Raw genomic sequence first — 17,901 nt, forward strand, 5'->3', positions numbered from 1 at the left:
AGCCGATTTAAAGGACATCCTAATTAATAGTTCCGCAATTTCACATTTGAGTTCTTTCAGAACTCTTGGGTGAATGCCATCTGGTCCGGGTGACTTGTTACTGTTACGTTTATCAATTAATTCCAAAACCTCCTCTAGTGACACTTCAATATGTGACAATTCCTCAGATTTGTCACCTACTAAGGACGGCTCAGGTTTGGGAATCTTCCTAACATCCTCAGCCGTGAAGACTGAAGCAAAGAACTCATTTAGTTTCTCCGTAATGACTTTATTGTCTTTAAGTGCTCCTTTTGTATCTCGATCGTCCAGGGGCCCCACTAGTTGTTTAGCAGGTTTCCTGCTTCTGATGTACTTAAAAACATTTTGTTATTACCTTTTGAGTTTTTGGCTAGCCGTTCTTCAAACTCCTCTTTGGCTTTTCTTATTACATTTTTACACTTAATTTGGCCGTGTTTATGCTCCTTTCTATTTACCTCACTAGGATTTGACTTCCACTTTTTAAAAGATGCCTTTTTATCTCTCACTGCTTCTTTCACATGGTTGTTAAGCCACGGTGGCTCTTTTTTAGTTCTTTTACTGTGTTTTTTAATTTGGGGGATACATTTAAGTTGGGCCTCTATTATGGGGTCTTTAAAAAGCGTCCATGCAGCTTGCAGGGATTTCACTTTAGTCACTGTACCTTTTAATTTCTGTTTAACTAACCCCCTCATTTTTGCATAGTTCCCCTTTCTGAAATTAAATGCCACAGTGTTGGGCTGTTGAGGTGTTCTTCCCACCACAGGGATGTTAAATGTTATTATATTATGGTCACTATTTCCAAGCGGTCCTGTTATAGTTACCTCTTGGACCAGCTCCTGCGCTCCACTCAGGACTAAATCTAGAATTGCCTCTCCCCTTGTGGGTTCCCGTACCAGCTGCTCCATGAAGCAGTCATTTAAAGTATCAAGAAATTTTGTCTCTGCATTTCATCCTGAGGTGACATGTACCCAGTCAATATAGGGATAATTGAAATCCCCCACTATTATTGAGTTCTTTATTTTGATAGCCTCTCTAATTTCCCTTAGCATTTCATCGTCACTATCACTGTCCTGTCAGGTGGTCGATAATAGATCCCTACTGTTATATTCTTATTAGAGCATGAAATTACTATCCATAGAGATTCTATGGAACATGTGGATTCATTTAAGATTTTTACTTCATTTGATTCTACATTTTCTTTCACATATAGTGCCACCCCCCCTCCCCCTGCACGACCTGTTCTGTCCTTCCGATATATTTTGTACCCCGGAATGATTGTGTCCCATGGATTGTCCCCACTCCACCAGGTTTCTGTGATGCCTGTTATATCACGAGGCACTCTAGTTCACCCATCTTATTATTTAAACTTCTAGCATTTGTGTACAAGCACTTTAAAAACTTGTCACTGTTTATTTGTCTGCCCTTTTCTGATGTGTCAGATTCTTTTTTATGTGAATGTTTCTCGTCTGATCTGGCCCCTACTTTATCCTCTTCCATTCTCTCCTTCTGACTAAAACCTAGAGAATCTCTATCAATAGACTCTCCTCTAAGAGAAGTCTCTGTCCGATCCACATGCTCCTCTGCGGCAATTGGCTTTCCCCCATCTCCTAGTTTAAAAACTGCTCTGCAACCTTTTGAATGTTAAGTGCCAGCAGTCTGGTTCCTCTTTGATTTAGGTGGAGCCCATCTCTCCTCTATAGGCTCCCCCCATCCCAAAAGTTTCCCTAGTTCCTAATAAATCTAAACCCCTCCTCTCTACACCATCGACTCATCCACGCATTGAGACTCTGACCTCTGCCTGCCTACCTGGCCCTGCGCGTGGAACTGGGAGCATTTCTGAGAATGCCACCAGAGAGGTCCTGGATTTCAGTCTCTTCCCTAGCAGCCTAAATTTGGCCTCCAGGAGGTCTTGCCTACCCTTCCCTTTGTCACGGGTACCTACATGTACCACGACCACCGGCTCCTCCCCAGCACTACACATAAGTCTATCCAGATGCCTCGAGAGATCCGCAACCTTCGCACCAGGCAGGCAAATGATGATTGCATTGGTTGAACAGGTTTGTGTCCCACCCCAGCATTGTTTGTAATTCCAAGCGTCCTAACAAGACAGGTATAGCGCTGTTGATTAGGAACCCAATGTATCAAGAGAATATACGCACAAAGTCAATAAACACAAATGCACAGTTCCGCCTCTGCTTAATTCCCAGGGACGCGCGCCGGGCAAACTGGCTCCAAACCATCCCCTCAACACCCCCAACCGCTTCCAGAGCTAGGGACTTCTGTGCGTCCCCAACCCCACCCCCACCCCCACCCCGTCACTGTAGCACCTGAGTGCCTCACAGTCATTAACAGACTTCACCTCACACACGCACCCCCGGGAGGGACAGAAGTACTGTCCCCTTCCCGGAGAAGGGAAACTGAGGCACGAGGCGCTCAGATGACGTGGCCAAGGCCACACAAGGGTCTCTGGCAGAGCTGGGAACGGCACACACTTCTCCCGAGTCCCCACCCAGAGCCTTAACTTCATGCTGCCTCCAATAGAAGCCAGTTGCAGAAACTTCCCTCCAGTGCCACGCTGGGGCCCTGGTCTCCTCTGCGTGACGTCACGTGGGGTGACACCCAAACGTCTAATAAAAGCCAGCTCCTGCCCTAAGCACCTGTATGTTTCTGCGCCTTCTCCAGCCAGCAGCACCAGCCTCCCTGCCCGGTGCCAACTCCCCCTCCGACCTGGGGGACACCTGCCGCGTTGGCTGGAATTACGGCAGCTGGACCAGTCACCCTGCAAAGTCCCCGGGGCAGAACGTGACCATTACCTGGGAATTGGCCCCTGACAGGAGCTGGGCCTGGCATGCTGCAGCCTTCAGTGCAGTCGGCTTCTCTCCTTCTTTCCCCAGGTTGGGAACCTGATAAAAGGCTCCTGGAGGCAGACGGGGCGGGGGAACATTACCAAAGAGAATCCACCTGCAATTGGTGGGGAGTGACTGGTTCCTCCCATCCCAACCAGCCACCGAGGATCTAGAGCGACAGTGGAGTGGGGACAGCTGCCTCCCTTGGTCACCTGGGCCAGGGCTTAACCAGATGGGCAGAAAGTTTGTCCTAACTTGAGGGGAGTGTTCACCCCGTAGGGGCCAGGAGAGGGTTAGTGTGGGCCCAAGAGGCCAATTAACTGGCCTGCTTGCACATGGAGGCCTAATTAATGAGCCAGCCCAGCTGGAAAGGGCTGGAGGGAGGTTCCTAGGACAGGACTGGAAAAGCTCAGTTGGGAGAGACAAGGCAGCCCTGAGGGGCCCCGTTCCAGGTGCTGGCAAACCTGGGGGTGCTCTTATGAAGATTCCAGCCTTGCCCCGGAGAGCTCCCGCTCTTTTACAGGGGGGATCATTTGGGGTTTTCCAAATGGAAATCAGGCTGTTTAAACCCGAGGAAAACTCCCCCCCCCCCCCCACCTCCTCCTGAAGCGAGAGGAAACCCCGCATCTCCACACGCACAGCGAGCCGACGGCTCCGGAAACCGCCAGCTGGATTTGGAAACCTGGCCATGTTGGGGCCTGATCCCGCCAGCTGAGTGGCTGTTAGCAGCTCTTGGGGCCAGACTGTCTAACATACACAGAGAGGCCAGCGTCACGGCCCCGTTCATCTCCAGCTTTCTCGTGTCGCCCCCGGGGCATGGCCCGGCTCGGAGCGTTCTCCATGCTCGCAGTGCATTCACCAGATGGAGCAGTTGACTTTCCCCAACCCCTGCCCTCCCTCAGATCGGTTGTCCACGTTTCGGAAAGGGGCGGTGAACGAACTGGAGAGAGAGAGCAGATCAGAGCCAGGAAAATGATCCGGGGGCTTGGGGGGAGGGGGGGGGAATGCTGGAGCCTGGTGCAGCGTGATCTGTTCAGCTCTAGACACACGGTGGACAGCTGAGTTGATGATGGGGTACAAAGACCTTCCTGGGGAGAAAATACCAGGTACAAGGGGGCGCTTTCATCTAGCAGAGAAAGGTAGAACAAGAACCATCGATGACTAGATTCCAAGGCCAGATAATCTGTCTCACCGCCTGCATAACAGCCCAGGTCAGAGAACTTCCCCGAAGTAATTCCTAGAGCAGAGCTTAGATTTCAAAATTGCCAGCGATGGAGAAATCCGCCACACCCCTTGGTAAGTTGTTCCACTGTTAAAAATTGACCCCCTTACTTCCAGTCTGAATGCGGCTAGTTTCGGAGTCCAGCCATTGGATCGCGTTAGAGTTTTCTCTGCGAGAGTGAGGAGCCCACTGTTAAATCTTTGTTCCCCGGACGGACTGACCAAGTCACCCACTTAACCTTCACTTTGTTAAGCCACATGGTTGGTAGCAAAAATCCCGGGCGCTGAGTTACGACAGAGAATTCTTCCCCAGGGGTCTGGTTGGTGGGTCTTGGCCACATGCTCAGGGTCTAACTGATCGGCAGATTTGGGGTCGGGAAGGAATTTCCCCCCGGGACTGATTGGCAGAGACCCGGGGGGGGGGGGAGGTTCGCCTTCCTCTGCAGCATGGGGCACGGATCACTTGCAGGTTTAACTAATGTAAATGGTGGAGTCGGGGCACCGGAATGGGGAGACCAGGGGGCCATGGCCCCATCACTTTTTACCAGCCGTAAGAGCGAGCGATAGGCGGGAGGGAGCAGGGCGAGTGGGGGGTGGGGCCTCGGAGGAAGAGGCGGTGCAGGGGTGGGGCCTCGGTGGGGCGGGGCAGAGTGGGGGCGGGGCCTCGGGGAAGAGGCGGTGCAGGGGTGGGGCCTCGGTGGGGCAGGGCAGCGTGTGGGCGGGGCCTCAGGGGAAGGGGCAGCCGGTGGCCCACCCACTTTTAGGGCGCTACCACTGCTCTATCGGAAAAGCTGACCTCTCAAGTGGGAGTTGTACAGGGAAGAAGGAAGAACGAGACGTACCCAGAAAGCTGGTGGGATTTGCAAGCAGAGACTCGTCCCCAGCCACAAACCAAGAGGGAACGAATCTTAATGCTGGAAGGAAGCGTTAAGTGGCGCCCCGGCGCGTTGGCCTGTCCTGGCTTGACAGATTTCTGAAGGCCGACGTATGTATCGGAGCGGGTACGGACCCCAGCCCTGTTGTCTTTTGGACTGGAAAAGCTGACGTTACCAGAACATTTTTGCAACAATTTATTGGCTCTGTGAATAAACAAAAAAGGCCAGCGAGGCCTCTACTAACCCCATGCCCTAGCCTGAAACCAGTGATTTTACTCGAGTTCAATGCAATTAGATTGATTGTTTCGTGTATCATGGTAGGGCCTGGAGGCCCTCACCAAGATCAGGGTCCCGTTGTGCTGGCTGATGCACAGATGCAGGTGAGAGACAGTCCCTGCCCCAAAGAGCTCACCGTTTAAACCCAGGAAGATGTACTGCCTGCATTCTACAGATGGGGAAACTGAGGCACGGCAAATGATTTGCGCAGTGAGTCTGTGGCAAAGTCAGGAATGGCACCCAGCTCCCCTGAAACCCGCCGCAGGGCCGTAACCGCCTGACCAGCCTGGACCTCTCCTGTGCCTCCCTTCGATTCATACACCCGGGGCCCCTTCGGCACGGTTCTCTGCGCTGGTGAAGCCCCTTGCATTCCAGTGAAGTAGAAAATGAGCAGGACCGAGCGGAAGCTGGTCTGCGAAGGCAGCAGATCCCCCACCTCCCCCCGCAGCAGACCCCCCCCCCTCACCCTACCTGGCTCTTTCCATTAACCGGAGTATGACACCTGATCAGTCCCACCCCGCTGGCTTTAAAACAAGCAACACGCTGCACCCCAGAAGCTAGTAAGTTACACGGCGAGATGCTGCCGTCTCAACCGTAACATCTCCCCCGGGTGGCTTCACCGCCGACGCCTCCTAGATGCCCTGGGCCGGTTTGGGCTGCCGGAGAGTCAGCAGGAAGTCTTGGCACCAGGCTGGCAAGTAGGAGAGCGGGAGGTAATACAGCTTAGCGTCCCAGCCCCCCGAGTACCGAGTGTGGGGGTGGCAGGCTGTCAGCGCGTGCTCCATGCAGTCGGTGACCAGGAAGAGGTTGGGGCTGGCCGTGGATAAGAGCTGGAGGAACTGCTCATAATCTGCGTGTGGAAATACAAACGAGGCCAAAGTCAGGCCCGGGGCGGGGTAGGCTTCGGAGAAGAGCCCCACGGGCTTTGGAATGGAAAGGTCCAGCCCCACCCCGTCCGCAGCGCTGCAGGCCCCAAGTGGCTGCGCACCAGCGGGGCTCAGTTTATTTCCCGCCCTCATCCGGCTACAATCCCCCCAGCAGCATCCAGCCCCGGCCCGGTCACCCCCTCGGACTCACAGGTGTCGAAGTAGCGCTGCCCGTACGACTCTTTGATCTCGGCGGGGACCCGGCCCCACACCTCCTGCAGCATGTCTTTCATGATCTGGGTATTTAAGATCTGCGTCCCGAAGGCGCCCGGCTCTATGATGCACACCTTGACCCCGAAAGGAAGGAGCTCCCGCCTGGAATGGAACGACGACATGACTACGGAAGCCCCCGCCGAGGCACAGGACCCCCCCACGGAGTTGGTAAGGCTGGATGCAAAGGGAGTGAGGGAAGGTGCCTGGGGGGCAGAGACGGAGGAGTGTCTGGTTATGGGGGGAGGTCCCAGACGCACAGGGTGTGCGGGGGGCAGTTTGGAGACCAGTAGGGGTTGCTCGAGGTAGGCAGAGCTTTGCCGACCTTCCCGGAGCACCGAGGTTCTTGGGCCAAACCCATCCCCGGTCAGGACACGACGGCGGACGCGGCTAGTAATGGCTCTCACCGGAGGCTGTCGGAGAACGCCTCCACCCCGTACTTGGCCGGGCAGTAGCCCCCTCCGATCATGGCCAGCCGGCCCATCGTGCTGGCCACGTTGACGACCCGGCCCCTGGCTCGCTTCACCAGGGGCAGGACGCTGAGGGTCACCTCGATGAGGCCGATCAGGTTCACGTTCAGCACCTTGACGAAGTCGTCCTTGGTCAGCCACTCGTTGGGGGCCGTGGGGATGCCGATCCCCGCGTTGTTCACCAGGCCCCAGAGCCCTGGGCAGAGGGGACAGAAGGGTTGGGGGGTGGCTCATCTCCCAGTCCCCTCCCAGCCCAGGTGCTCAGAGAATCAGGCCCTATCTCCCCTCCTGCCCTCTCCCGGGGGCCCCTGCTACAGAGCCCCAGGGCTGCTCCGGTCACTGGTCTCCCGGGCCAGGCCGACGTGACCTGCTTCTCAGTCCCAGCACGAGAGCACGGCCGCCTGCCTCGCTGTGATACTGGGTGGGGGGGTGGGGGGGGGCAGCAAAGCTGGGACACATGGGGCTGGGCCCCCCCCAGCTGAGCAGAACACAAGCTCTGAAAGCCCATCTGGCCTGTTGCTGTGCCCAGACCTGCCCGTCTCCCCAGAGGAGTTTGGGGGGGTGGGGGACGGGCACAGGAAATTCCCCACCCAGCTCTGGCGGGAAATACCCGCCCCCATGAGGATGCACTTTGCCAACACGACCATTGTCTTTGTGCCCGCCACTGCCCCCACCCCCGGCCCCTCTGCAGCCTCGGGCGAAGGATGGGCAGGACATTAATGCAGGCTCCTGAGACCTCAGGCCGAGGGGGCAGGACCCGGCCCCGGCCCCAGCCCCGTGCAATAACCACCAGCATCTCATCCAAGCCGCACCTTTGTCCCCCACTTGTTCCTTCACCCAGGCGGTGGCCGCGGCGATGCTGTCGGTCCGGGTGACGTCCAGGATCACCGTTTGCAGCCGCTGCGACGTCGCCTTCCTCAGCTGCTCCGCGCCCTGCTGGGTGAGACAAGCCGCCAGCACCCGCAGGCCCCGCACGTCCAGCTGCTTGGCCAGCAGGTTCCCGAAGCCGGAGTCGCACCCGGTGATCAGGACGTATTTCTCCGGGAGGCCCTCGACGCTCTGCCGCTCCCGGTACCATCGGCGGAGGAAGTACAGCCCCAGCAGGGCGGCCAGGTACAGCCACATCCTCACAGGCGGACTCTGGCTGCAGACCAAATAATCCGAGGACCACTGTGGGACGGCTTGTTTGACCTTCGATGGAGGGAAACAGCCCCAGCTGTCAACGTGACCCTGCGGCAGGACAGCGCTAACCAGCCACCGTTCGTTGGGGGTTCTCAGCCGCAAAGACCCCGTTAGAAATCTGAACTATTTATTCAAGAGACGGGGAGGAAAAAAGGGGATGAATCAGTGTAAGCCTTTGAAATGCAACGGGATAAGCCAGGCTTTCTTTCAACCATCTCCCTATAGCAATAGAGAAACCCCGTCTGAGGGTATTTTTAGATGGCATTAAACATGCTACCGCCTGTCCTTTGCGTGGGTGGGGGGTTAGTTGAGATGGGGTGCAGCTGCTGGGGTTGTTAATGTTCTAACCCATTTCCTGGAGGGCCGAACCAGACACACCCACCCAAAAGGGAGAGAGAAAAGCATGGTGAGAGACGCCTCGTAGCCTGGCGGCTGGAGAAAGGCCCGGTCTGATCGGTCGCTTGGAGACCCGGCCCGCTCGTGCCAGCCTGGGGCCGGTAAGGGCCTGGCTTTGAACTGCCCCTCTGGTCCAGTGCTGGAAAATACACCAGCGAAACCTGCCGCGGGTTCGGCAAAAGGAAAGTGACAGGAAGAAAATGGCACCAAAGAGGGCAAGGGAAAAAAATCCCCAGGGAAGGGGTGACAGCGGGAACCTGAGTCTCGCTCCCAGGGACGGTCCAGGATCCAGGAGGGGGTTGTTGAAAAGCCAACAGGAGGGGGAAAGTTTACCTGCTGCAAGCAAGGGCCCCGCTTGCCTTGGATTCCAGCTCCCGCTGTGCTCTGGGGAATTGGCACTTTGGAAATCAGACAGGACGAGCCTGGCGATTGGTGAAGGATAAACACCTCCCCTGGGAGTGCAGGGGGCCCGGGCAAGAGGCTGGGGCCCGGCTGGAGGCAGGGAGCGCATGCAAAGTGGAGTGTCTAGGGGGCAAAGTCCTGCCTGTGATTTAAAGGGACTGGTTCCAGCCTGTGGGGGAAGCGGTGCTGCATTTCTTGGCTGCACCTACCAGCTCCGAACCTGCCGGCCGCCCCAGGGCCCCAGCGGTGGGGCCGGGCGGCCTGAGAGGGACCAGCTGGCAATCGATGGTATTTCTTGGGCTGGCCCTGGCCTCGTTACTGTGTGGCAGAGCCCTGGGAGTCACCCAGGAAAGATCCCACCAGGACCCAACACAAGAGCCCCCCAGTTCTGATATCCTTGTGCAGGCTGCTTCCACCAGGCCACGGAGAGGGGACCCAAATGGGTGGGTGGGTGTGGGGGGGGGGGGGTCCTGGAAACAAACGGGTAAGGGCCCTGCCCTAGATTTCGGCCCTGCTGGAGCAGAGCGGGGCCGGGGGCTGGGACAGAGTCCCGACTGAAGGGACCTACGCCAGATCCACCCCTAGGAATCCCACTGGCAGCTCCGGGACTGTTTCCTCCTGACCCCCAGAGTTAGAGGCTGGTGCCCTGAAGCAGGAGTGACGTTAGCCCGGCCACAGCTCCTCGGCCCGCAGCAGCCGTGTCCCGTTCCCCCCCCCCCCTTGGCCTGTTCTGTGGGGCTGGGACGTGTGGGCTGCATGAGGGTCAGGCTCAGCACCGGACCCTGCTCGGAGAGCAAACGAACCCCCTCCCCCATGCTGGGACTGCAGCCCCTGCTATCTGCATGGAAATCATTAACCCTCCTGCACTCTAGCAAATCTCCGCTTGCCTGGCTCCGGGGGCAAGGCCCAGCGCCCTGCCTTGTCCGAGGCCTGCCAGGGTCGGGGGCAGAGCCCAACGACCTGTGGGTCAGGGAGACAGAGCGCATTCACCGCCCCTCCCACGCTGGAGCAAGGCGGGCTGGCTGGAGAGAAGCAGGCTGCCTTTCCTCCTAGGTTACCCCAGATTCTGTCTGAGCTCCGGAGTCACTCCAGATTTCACCCAGTGTAAACTGCAGGCGGGAGGCGCCTCCCCACCCTGATTCTCTGCCATTTCCTGCTTTAGCCGTTTATTTCCGTTAAAGTGATGCTGTCTTTACGCCAGCGTGGGTTCGGCTCGGGGGGCGACCGCTGCGAGCGCCTCAGCGTGAAAGTCCCCTCTGCTGCTCGCTTCACAAAGACCAAGGGTAGGGACCACCCAGACATTCACAGCTCTGTGGGCTAGTCTGGGTTATCACTTGTATTCAAGTTACAGTTCAGGTTCTGATTCCCCAAGCGTATAGAAATCCTATCGAGCCCTGCGCCCAAGTTACAAATACAGCCGTCCGGTACTCACCCCCTCCGGGATACTCTCGGAGTCCGATGGCTGCCTGGCCCTCAGGAACGGGGCCGTTCCTGCCAGAGTTTTCCCGTCAGGAATTCATTTTACCCAGTCTGGGAGTCCTCTTTTACCTTGTGCTGCCAGCTACACCGACACTCTGCACATGTGCGTGACGGCACCCATCCTCTTGTTCCTTATTCGCACTGTGTCCCCCCAGAACAGGGGGATTCCCAGTTTTTCATAGGTCGTTTGTAGTTCCTTTTATTTCTCATTGGCAGTTACGCACGAGGAGAAGCCTGCAGTTCATTTTTGGCACTCCCCCCCCCCGTTGGCACGCTTCTTCCTGTCAGTTCGTGGCATCGGCTCATTCTTTGGTGACTTACTCATGTCAAGCATTTCTCAGGCTTCTGGCCTAGTCTGGCTAAGCTGATATCTTACAGGCCTCAGCCTGCAGGCCTTGCGTTTCAGCCCTGCTTACTTAGATACCTAATGCATGTGTACAGGGACTGTTGACCCCTTACTAAAACCCAGTGGGGGGGGGGGTTGATTGGCTGGCTCCCAGTCCCAAAGGAAAGGGGAAGGGTCGATGGGAAATCAGGACCCTGAGACTGACAGTCCCCAGGAACAATGGGGAGAGGCCAGCGCTCCAGGTCAGCCTGACTGACAGGGCGGGCAGGCTAATGAGGAAGTCAGGGGGGTCCTGTTCTCCGTCTGAGCTGGAATTGCCTGGAAGAGAGCGGGGGTCCGAGCTGAGCCCGGGAGCAGGGCCGCGCCGGCCAGAGAGGCAGCCCAAGAAGTTGGGGTAGAATGGAGCTGGGGTAGAATGGAGCTGGCGCTGGGGCTGGAGCCGTCCGGAGCCGAGTGCGGGGAGCAGCTGGGGAGAGCGAGGGGGACCCTGGGCAGCGGGCCCAGCGCAGGGAGACGCCCCCAGCCAAGGGGCCCTGCAGCCCAGTCGTGGAGGGGATCATAACCCTGACGGGACGGGGGCAATGCTGGGAAGGGTCCTGCCACCTAGAGCCAGAGGGCGTGTGGCCACCGCCAGAGCAAGTGTCCGACCCGCAGTTGGGTTCTCAGCACCTGTAGCCCAGTGGGCCACTTACCCGTATTCGATTCATTGCTTTGTTATTCTGCTTTATTCTGTTTAGTAGCAACACAAGGAACCGACAGGCTTTTATCCTGTAAGATTTGGCTTTAGTGTGAGGCTTGATGCTTGGAACCTTTGGTATAGAGAAATGTAAGTAACTTATAAGTTCTAGGGAACTGAAAGTGACATGCCAGAGGGGGGATTTTGTCCAGAATACTGACATCAGCCACTCACAGAACATCGCTGACACCAGCATGCGAAAGGTTCCGGACAGAACGTCCGACCGCAAAGATACCATGACAGCAAATTGACGTATATGCTAATCGGGTAACATCAGCCATAGACTAACCTAGAGAAAAACGAACCCCTTAAGGGGAGGAAATACAAATAAGGACCTCTAGTAAATAGGCATTGGTCATGGCAGCGGCAGCGTAACTGACTATAAAAGTCACATCCCAGGGGCAGCAGAGAGGTTGAAGAGATGTAGACCTTGGGAGGGGCCAGAATGACGGCCACCGGGGAAGATAAGGACAATGACGGTGATAAAAAACATCATAGTTAAGTATAAAAAATAAGGGTGTGAGTATGAACGTCCAAATGTACTTTCTGTATTATCTCTATTTGCCTTGGTAAGTTAAAGTGTGTGTATAAACTTTGCTAAATTATTAATAAATATATATATTTGTAGAGAGAGAGAGAGAGTTCCTGCCGTGTGAGTGTTGCACCTGTGCACATTGGGGTTCCCAAAATTATATAATAAGTTTACAATAATCTTACTGGGCCTAATCGTGGGACAAGAACCTGTTAATCCTCAAGATACAATGATAAAGACCCACCTTCGGCTCAGCCTACACCCCCCCACTATGCACCCGGGAGGCAGAGCCCACATTGCAGCTGGGGCGAGGGGGCTGCCGTTGCCCTGCGGACGGGGGCTTTGCATCACAGCGCGTGCAGGGAGCTCGCGTCCCAGTTGTTCTCGACGCTGCTCATGCTCTTGGGGACGCAGGCTCAGCCCTGGTGTGTGGGGAGGGGGGCGGGGGCTGCGTTGTTGTGGGATCCCTTTTGGACCTGGGCTCACAAAGTGTCACTCTGTAAAATGGGAGGCAGTGCGGCCTATTGGCTAGAGCACTGGACTGGGGCTTGGGAGGGCTGCATTCTATTCCCGGCTCGGCCACTGGCCTGCTGGATGGCCTTTGGCAAGTCTCTTCCCCCGCCCCGTGCCTCAGTTTCCCCATCTGTAAAAAGGGGATCCTGCCCCAGCCCTCCTTTGTGCGGTGCTTTGAGATCTAGGGGTGAGACAAGCTCGGTATTATTCCAATGCAGCAAATGCTCCCATCCAAACAAGGAACCAAAGAGACAAGGGAGGGAGTGAATCAATGGGAAATATTTCTTTATTCGGTGTATGACGGTAGCACCCCACTACCCCCCCACCAGGGGCCTCAGTCAGGGACCAGCCCCCCCACAACCCGGTGCTAGGCGCTGTACGAACACCAAACAAAGAGACACGCCCTGCCCCAAGGAGCCTCCAATCTAAGGCAAGAGCCATCAGGTGGAGGCAGCACAAGGAAACGGGCCCTGGAAGCAAACTAGCTCAGGGGCGCTGCGCGCTGCCTTGGCCTGGGCGTTTGCTGAGCTGCCCGCGATGGTAACGGCCAGCTGGGGCTGAAGGCTGTAGCGGCCCAGGTTGCTTTCCCCAGCCGGTGAGAGCCTGCGCCTCCCAGCCGCATGCCTGGGAAGTGAGCTGGCCCTTAACTATTCAACAGAAGGCTCCAGTCCCGTTTAAGAAGGCGCTGCCGGGAGCCGTGCTCGTCTGCACCGTGCGGGGTGGGGGCGTTGGCACCGATTCCAGTGCAGATGCCCCCCCCCCCCCCCCGCCCTCCGGTGCAGACGGGCCCCTGCTGGATTTCCCAGCTTCTTCCTCTTCCGCCCCCTGCGATGCCCCCTTAGGTGTCTCCTGTTTGTCCTCCCCCCACTTACACGGCCTGGGCTGGGCGGGGCCAAGTCCAGGTCAGCACCCAGTCCGCCAAGGCCGTGGGCAGGTAGGAGAGGGGGATGTAGAAGAACTGGGCGTCCCAGCCCCCGGAGTAGCGGGTGCGGGGGTGACGGGCCGTCAGCGCGTGCTCCATGCAGTCGGTGACCAGGTAGAGGTTGGTGCTGGGTTTTGTCAAGAGTATCTCTCTGGTGAGCTTGTGGCCTGTAGGCAGAGAAGGGGGAGAGGTCAGTCCCATATGAGAGAGAGAGAGAGAGACACACACACACACACACACACACACACACACGGCAGATTTTGGTCCGGAGGGATTCAGCCTTTTGTGGGAGGGGAGGGGGGACTAAGCTTTGACCCCCATGGCTGCAGAGAAATGCTCCGCCAGTTACGGCGACTTCCTGAGTCTGCAGGCAGCCTGCGTCGATAGCGCTGCCCCTATTCAGATCATTGGCGTGTTGACTCTTAAACATAACGATGTCTCCCTGGGAACTGGATTTCCAGTCAAAGTCAGGGCATAACTGTGGGGAATCCCCTAGTTGGAAGCAACTGACTCTCTGGGGAGAGGCTAAAATCTTCAGAGGACTCGACACCCCCCCCCCTTAGTCTTAATCTGCCCCGAATTTGGAGCCCGTGCTGCAAAAGCCCTACCTGCGGAGAATCTCCATTAGCTACTAACAGCGTAGGGGCTACCACCCACAACCGCACAGCGAGCATCCGTCCTGCAGTGGGCAATCTCTCCCCCTACACCTAGCGTGTGAGTTCATTACAGCAGCTGAGCGCCCCTTTGCAGAAATTTGGCTGTATTCGGGCAGACGCCCCAGCACAGCAGCTCCGGGGTCCCCGTCAGGGGAGACGAGGGGACCGATGGTTTATGGGCTGGCTGGCTTTTCCCCTCTTCCCACCCTCGGGAGCCTGGCCAGAGAGTCCCCGTCTCCCCACGACGCTGCAGGAGCTCTCACGGCTGTCGAAGTAGCGCTGCCCGTAGCTCTCCTTGATGTCGGGGCGGGCGCGGTGCCAGCTCTGTTCCAGGCACTCCAGATTGCGCTGGGTCTCCGTCATGGGAGTGCGGAAATAGCCCGGCTCCACAATGGCGATCTTCACGCCGAAGGGCCGGAGCTCGCGCCTGGAATGGGACAAGCCCGTCACCGCCAGCCACCGGACACCGCGGATATCGGGAGCCCAGCACGACTCCCCCTTTGGGAACAAGGCCCAACGCTGGGGCCCCTTAAAATCAATGCGCCTGGAAATCAGTGGCCAGGGCCAGGCTTCCCAAAGCACTAGGGATTTGGGGGGCCGATAGGGGACCCTCAAAGGAGCTTGCTCCCCAGAGGGCGGGCGCTAAGGACCGTCTCTGCGAATCAGGCTCTTTTAAGGGGTTTCAGGGCAGGCCCTCAAAACTTGTGGCCCCCAAATCGCTTTAGAAACTCCTAGCCCTGGGCCTCTCCGCGCTTGGACATTTCTGGGCTGCTCTGGGGCCGGGGTGGGGCAGGGGGGCGGGTACCTGAGGCTGTCAGAGAACGCCTCCACGCCGTACTTAGAAGGGCAGTAGCCCCCTCCGTAGAAGGCCAGCCGGCCCAGGATACTGGCCACGTTGACGACCCGGCCCCTGGCTCGCTTCACCAGGGGCAGGAAGCTGAGGGTCACCTCGATCAGGCCGACCAGGTTCACGTCCAGCACCTTGACGAAGTCGTCCTTGGTCAGCCACTCGTTGGGGGCCACGGGGAAGACGAGCCCCGCGTTGTTCACCAGGCCCCAGAGCCCTGGGAAAGGGAGAGCGAATGAGCATGGGGGGAGGCTGTTCCCCTTCGATCTGAAATCCCCTAACGGCACCAACCTGGCAATTAAACCAACCCCCGTCCTGGCCCCAATCCCCCACGTGTGCCCGGGGCAGCTGCTAAAGGGCCATTTCTCTGTGCGTGTGCCGGGACCGTCTGCGTCGTGCTGAGGTTATCCAGCATTATCCGGCATCACCGTGCCTTGAACGCAGCTGCCGCCGGCTCTTCATCCTGGGCGGAGAAGCACTGGTGCATTGAAACTGGAGCGGAGGGGGCGGGGGAGGCGGACACCCAGCCCCCCCTACTCTAAGCCACTAGATCCCACACCCCTCCCAGATATGGGAATAGAACCCAGGAGTCCTGGCTGCCAGCTCTCGCTGCTCTAACCACTAGACCCCACTCCCCCCCCCGGATGGGAATAGAACCCAGGAGTCCTGGCTCCCGATCCTTCACTCCTTTCCTGCCTGTCGCATTAGCACAGCCCCAGCCTGTGTGAGCTCAGAGCTGCCCCTGGCAAAGGGGCAGGTGGAGGATTCAGGGGCCCCACCTTTGTCCCCCACTTGTTCCTTCACCCAGGCGGTGGCCGCGGCGATGCTGTCGGTCCGGGTGACGTCCAGGATCACCGTTTGCAGCCGCTGCGACGTCGCCTTCCTCAGCTGCTCCGCGCCCTGCTGGGTGAGACAAGCCGCCAGCACCCGCAGGCCCTGCACGTCCAACTGCTTGGCCAGCAGGTTCCCGAAGCCGGAGTCGCAGCCGGTGATCAGGACGTATTTCTCTCGGAGGTTCTCCACAGTCTGCCGCTCCCGGTACCATCGGTGGAGGAAGTACAGCCCCAGCAGGGCAGCCAGGTACAGCCACATCCTCCCACACTGCAAACCAACCAACCAAGCAGATGGGGCAAGACTTGCACTGAAATGCAGTCAGCTCTGGGGTGGGTCGGAGCAGCTGCTTAACAGCACAGAGCAACAAAGGAGCGCTTAGACGCCTGCCTGCAGCAACCACAGGACTCATCTAATACAAATGGGGCTTTACAAGAAACAGTGCCTGGGATTTTAGAATTAAACTCCTTATGGACCTAAAACACGTCTGTAAGCAGAAAAAGACAGGGTTGGAGGGTGACAGAGCCGGAGCTTCCAGAGCTCTCAGCTCCCCGCAATGTGTTCAGAACACGGGCCGTATTTTCACTTGCGCTTCGCACCCAGCAACTCCCCCTGGGCCGCTGGAGTCCTGCTGCCGACGTGCTGAGCCCTGCTAAATTCACCCCCTAGGATCCGGCTCGCTCCTGCTTCGTGTCACCATTGACACCAGTGTCCAACGGTACGAGATCCCACCTGGGGCTGGTGTACAGCCGCTGGGCACGGAGGTGAACGCCAGGGGAGAACCCACCCCTTTGATTCACCAGTTGTGCCAGCCTGCGGACAACGGTTCACGTTACGGCTGAAATCTGCCTGAGCCAGCAGCCCTGAGCCAGCCCCTGCCCCCTACCCTTCTCTGTATCCATCACTAACAAGGACACCGGCCGCTTTGCTCCTGTCAAGCCTACAACCAGCTACCTGTGAACAAGGTCTCCGCTTGCCTTGGGTGCCAGCTCCCGCCTGGTCCGCCTGCTCTGCAGCCTTGGACACAGCGAAGGCGAGGAACATACCACGCCCCGTGGAGCGGAGCAGGGCAGAGGTCCCGGGCAGGCGGCGGAGCGCTGGATGGGGGCGGGGCATGGAAAGGCCAGGGGGCAAGGTTCTGCCTGTGGTTAAACAAAAGGGTCTTGTCAGTTTGATCTGGCCCCAAAAGGGATTCAGAAAAACCAGCCCGTGAAATCCCAGCGGTGCTGAGTTCCCGGGTGCTCAGACTGGGGGTATCAAAGCCTAGTCCGTCGCCGGGGGAGTATGGATGGGCCGGGAGACTGGCTGGAATGGGTGTGTCTAGAGACAGACAGAAGGGAACACCTGGGATTGTGGTGCTTCCCTGAGATTAGGGCCCCAGTGTGCCAAGCGCTGGACGGACCCCCCCCCCCCAACCGAGATGGGGGCCCCATTGTGTCTGGCACTGCGCAGCCCTCCCCACACATGATGGAACGCACCCCTGTATTCACACCCGGCACGCCATTGGAACCGTCTTCGTACAAGGGACACCTCGGGAGGTATTGTTTGGAAACTCATCCTTTGCTGGTCACTAGCGTCCTGGCCACATAGGCTTGGCAGCACTGGATGTGAAGCGAGACGCTTTCCCCGCACGATGTTATTTACACAAGGTCCAAACCCCACAGCCGAGCCCAGGCAGAAGTCAGCAAGCGGGTCTGTCCTGCGCAAAAGAACGTGTGTTTGCCTTAATTTGCATTTAGGCAGTAAATAGAATCATCAGGTGCAAAGGGGGAAGGAGGGAAACGTGCATGTAAGCATATACAGGTGAAAAAACCCAGCAGGGAACATCCTTCCACATAGACGCTTTGTCCCCTGGTTCTTAGCTGGCAATGTTTTTCAATGTCCCATAAACGATAAAAAGGAGGGGCAAACGCCTCCAGGGACCCCTCTCTCTCTCCCTCCCTGCCCATCTCATTCTCTGCAGCTGAGAAGATCAAGGAAACAGCTGTTGGACTCTGGGGGGACGGGGCCTGACTCGAAGAGTTTGGTCAGTATGACCGTGCGCTGGAGGCATGCGGTGAGGAACTCTGCTTGTAGCTAATACTGTTAAGTTCGGCACTAGGAAGTGTTTTATCTTTATTTCTCCTGTAGCCATTTCTGATTTGTTATGCCTCGGAGCTCGTCCTCACTTCAAGCCTCTCGCTTTGTAACCAACTTGTTTTACGGTTTTACCTAACC

General features: G+C 57.4%; 2 protein-coding genes across 4 annotated transcripts; both read right to left on the bottom strand.

The window, feature by feature from the left end:
- Window positions 1-5,868: 5,868 nt before the first annotated feature.
- On the bottom strand, window positions 5,869-8,931 carry LOC135891713 (retinol dehydrogenase 7-like). 2 transcript variants are annotated; one of them, XM_065419349.1, is made up of 6 exons: window positions 8,754-8,931; window positions 8,678-8,687; window positions 7,655-7,980; window positions 6,780-7,038; window positions 6,314-6,477; window positions 5,869-6,086 (listed from the first exon to the last, which is right to left on the bottom strand). In XM_065419349.1, exons 1-6 carry the CDS (start codon window positions 8,929-8,931, stop codon window positions 5,869-5,871), a joined length of 1,155 nt encoding a protein of 384 aa, XP_065275421.1. The 2 variants fall into 2 exon arrangements, with proteins under 2 accessions (XP_065275421.1, XP_065275422.1); XM_065419350.1 differs by lacking the exons at window positions 8,678-8,687; window positions 8,754-8,931 and having other exon boundaries at window positions 7,655-8,069.
- A 4,365-nt stretch (window positions 8,932-13,296) lies between these two features.
- LOC135891717 (17-beta-hydroxysteroid dehydrogenase type 6-like) lies at window positions 13,297-16,728 on the bottom strand. Of its 2 annotated transcripts, XM_065419355.1 has the most exons (5): window positions 16,639-16,728; window positions 15,633-15,954; window positions 14,812-15,070; window positions 14,270-14,433; window positions 13,297-13,517 (listed from the first exon to the last, which is right to left on the bottom strand). In XM_065419355.1, the coding sequence occupies exons 1-5, from the start codon at window positions 16,726-16,728 to the stop codon at window positions 13,297-13,299; spliced, it is 1,056 nt and encodes a 351-aa protein (XP_065275427.1). The 2 variants fall into 2 exon arrangements, with proteins under 2 accessions (XP_065275427.1, XP_065275428.1); XM_065419356.1 differs by lacking the exon at window positions 16,639-16,728 and having other exon boundaries at window positions 14,273-14,433; window positions 15,633-15,945.
- Window positions 16,729-17,901: the final 1,173 nt, after the last annotated feature.

The sequence above is a fragment of the Emys orbicularis genome, chromosome 19, assembly GCF_028017835.1.
Source record: "Emys orbicularis isolate rEmyOrb1 chromosome 19, rEmyOrb1.hap1, whole genome shotgun sequence".
Classification (NCBI taxonomy): domain Eukaryota; kingdom Metazoa; phylum Chordata; order Testudines; family Emydidae; genus Emys; species Emys orbicularis.

Coding starts and splice junctions, on each gene's coding strand:
- LOC135891717 (XM_065419355.1), bottom strand. CDS start 16,728: ATGTTCCTCGCCTTCGCTGTGTCCAAGGCTGCAGAGCAGGCGGACCAG. Junction 15,071..15,632: donor GGAACAAGTGGGGGACAAAG/GTGGGGCCCCTG, acceptor TCCCTTTCCCAG/GGCTCTGGGGCCTGGTGAAC. Junction 13,518..14,269: donor GCAGCGCTACTTCGACAGCC/GTGAGAGCTCCT, acceptor CTCTGCCTACAG/GCCACAAGCTCACCAGAGAG.
- LOC135891713 (XM_065419349.1), bottom strand. CDS start 8,931: ATGCGCTCCCTGCCTCCAGCCGGGCCCCAGCCTCTTGCCCGGGCCCCC. Junction 7,039..7,654: donor GGAACAAGTGGGGGACAAAG/GTGCGGCTTGGA, acceptor CCCTCTGCCCAG/GGCTCTGGGGCCTGGTGAAC. Junction 6,478..6,779: donor GCGTTCTCCGACAGCCTCCG/GTGAGAGCCATT, acceptor GTTCCATTCCAG/GCGGGAGCTCCTTCCTTTCG.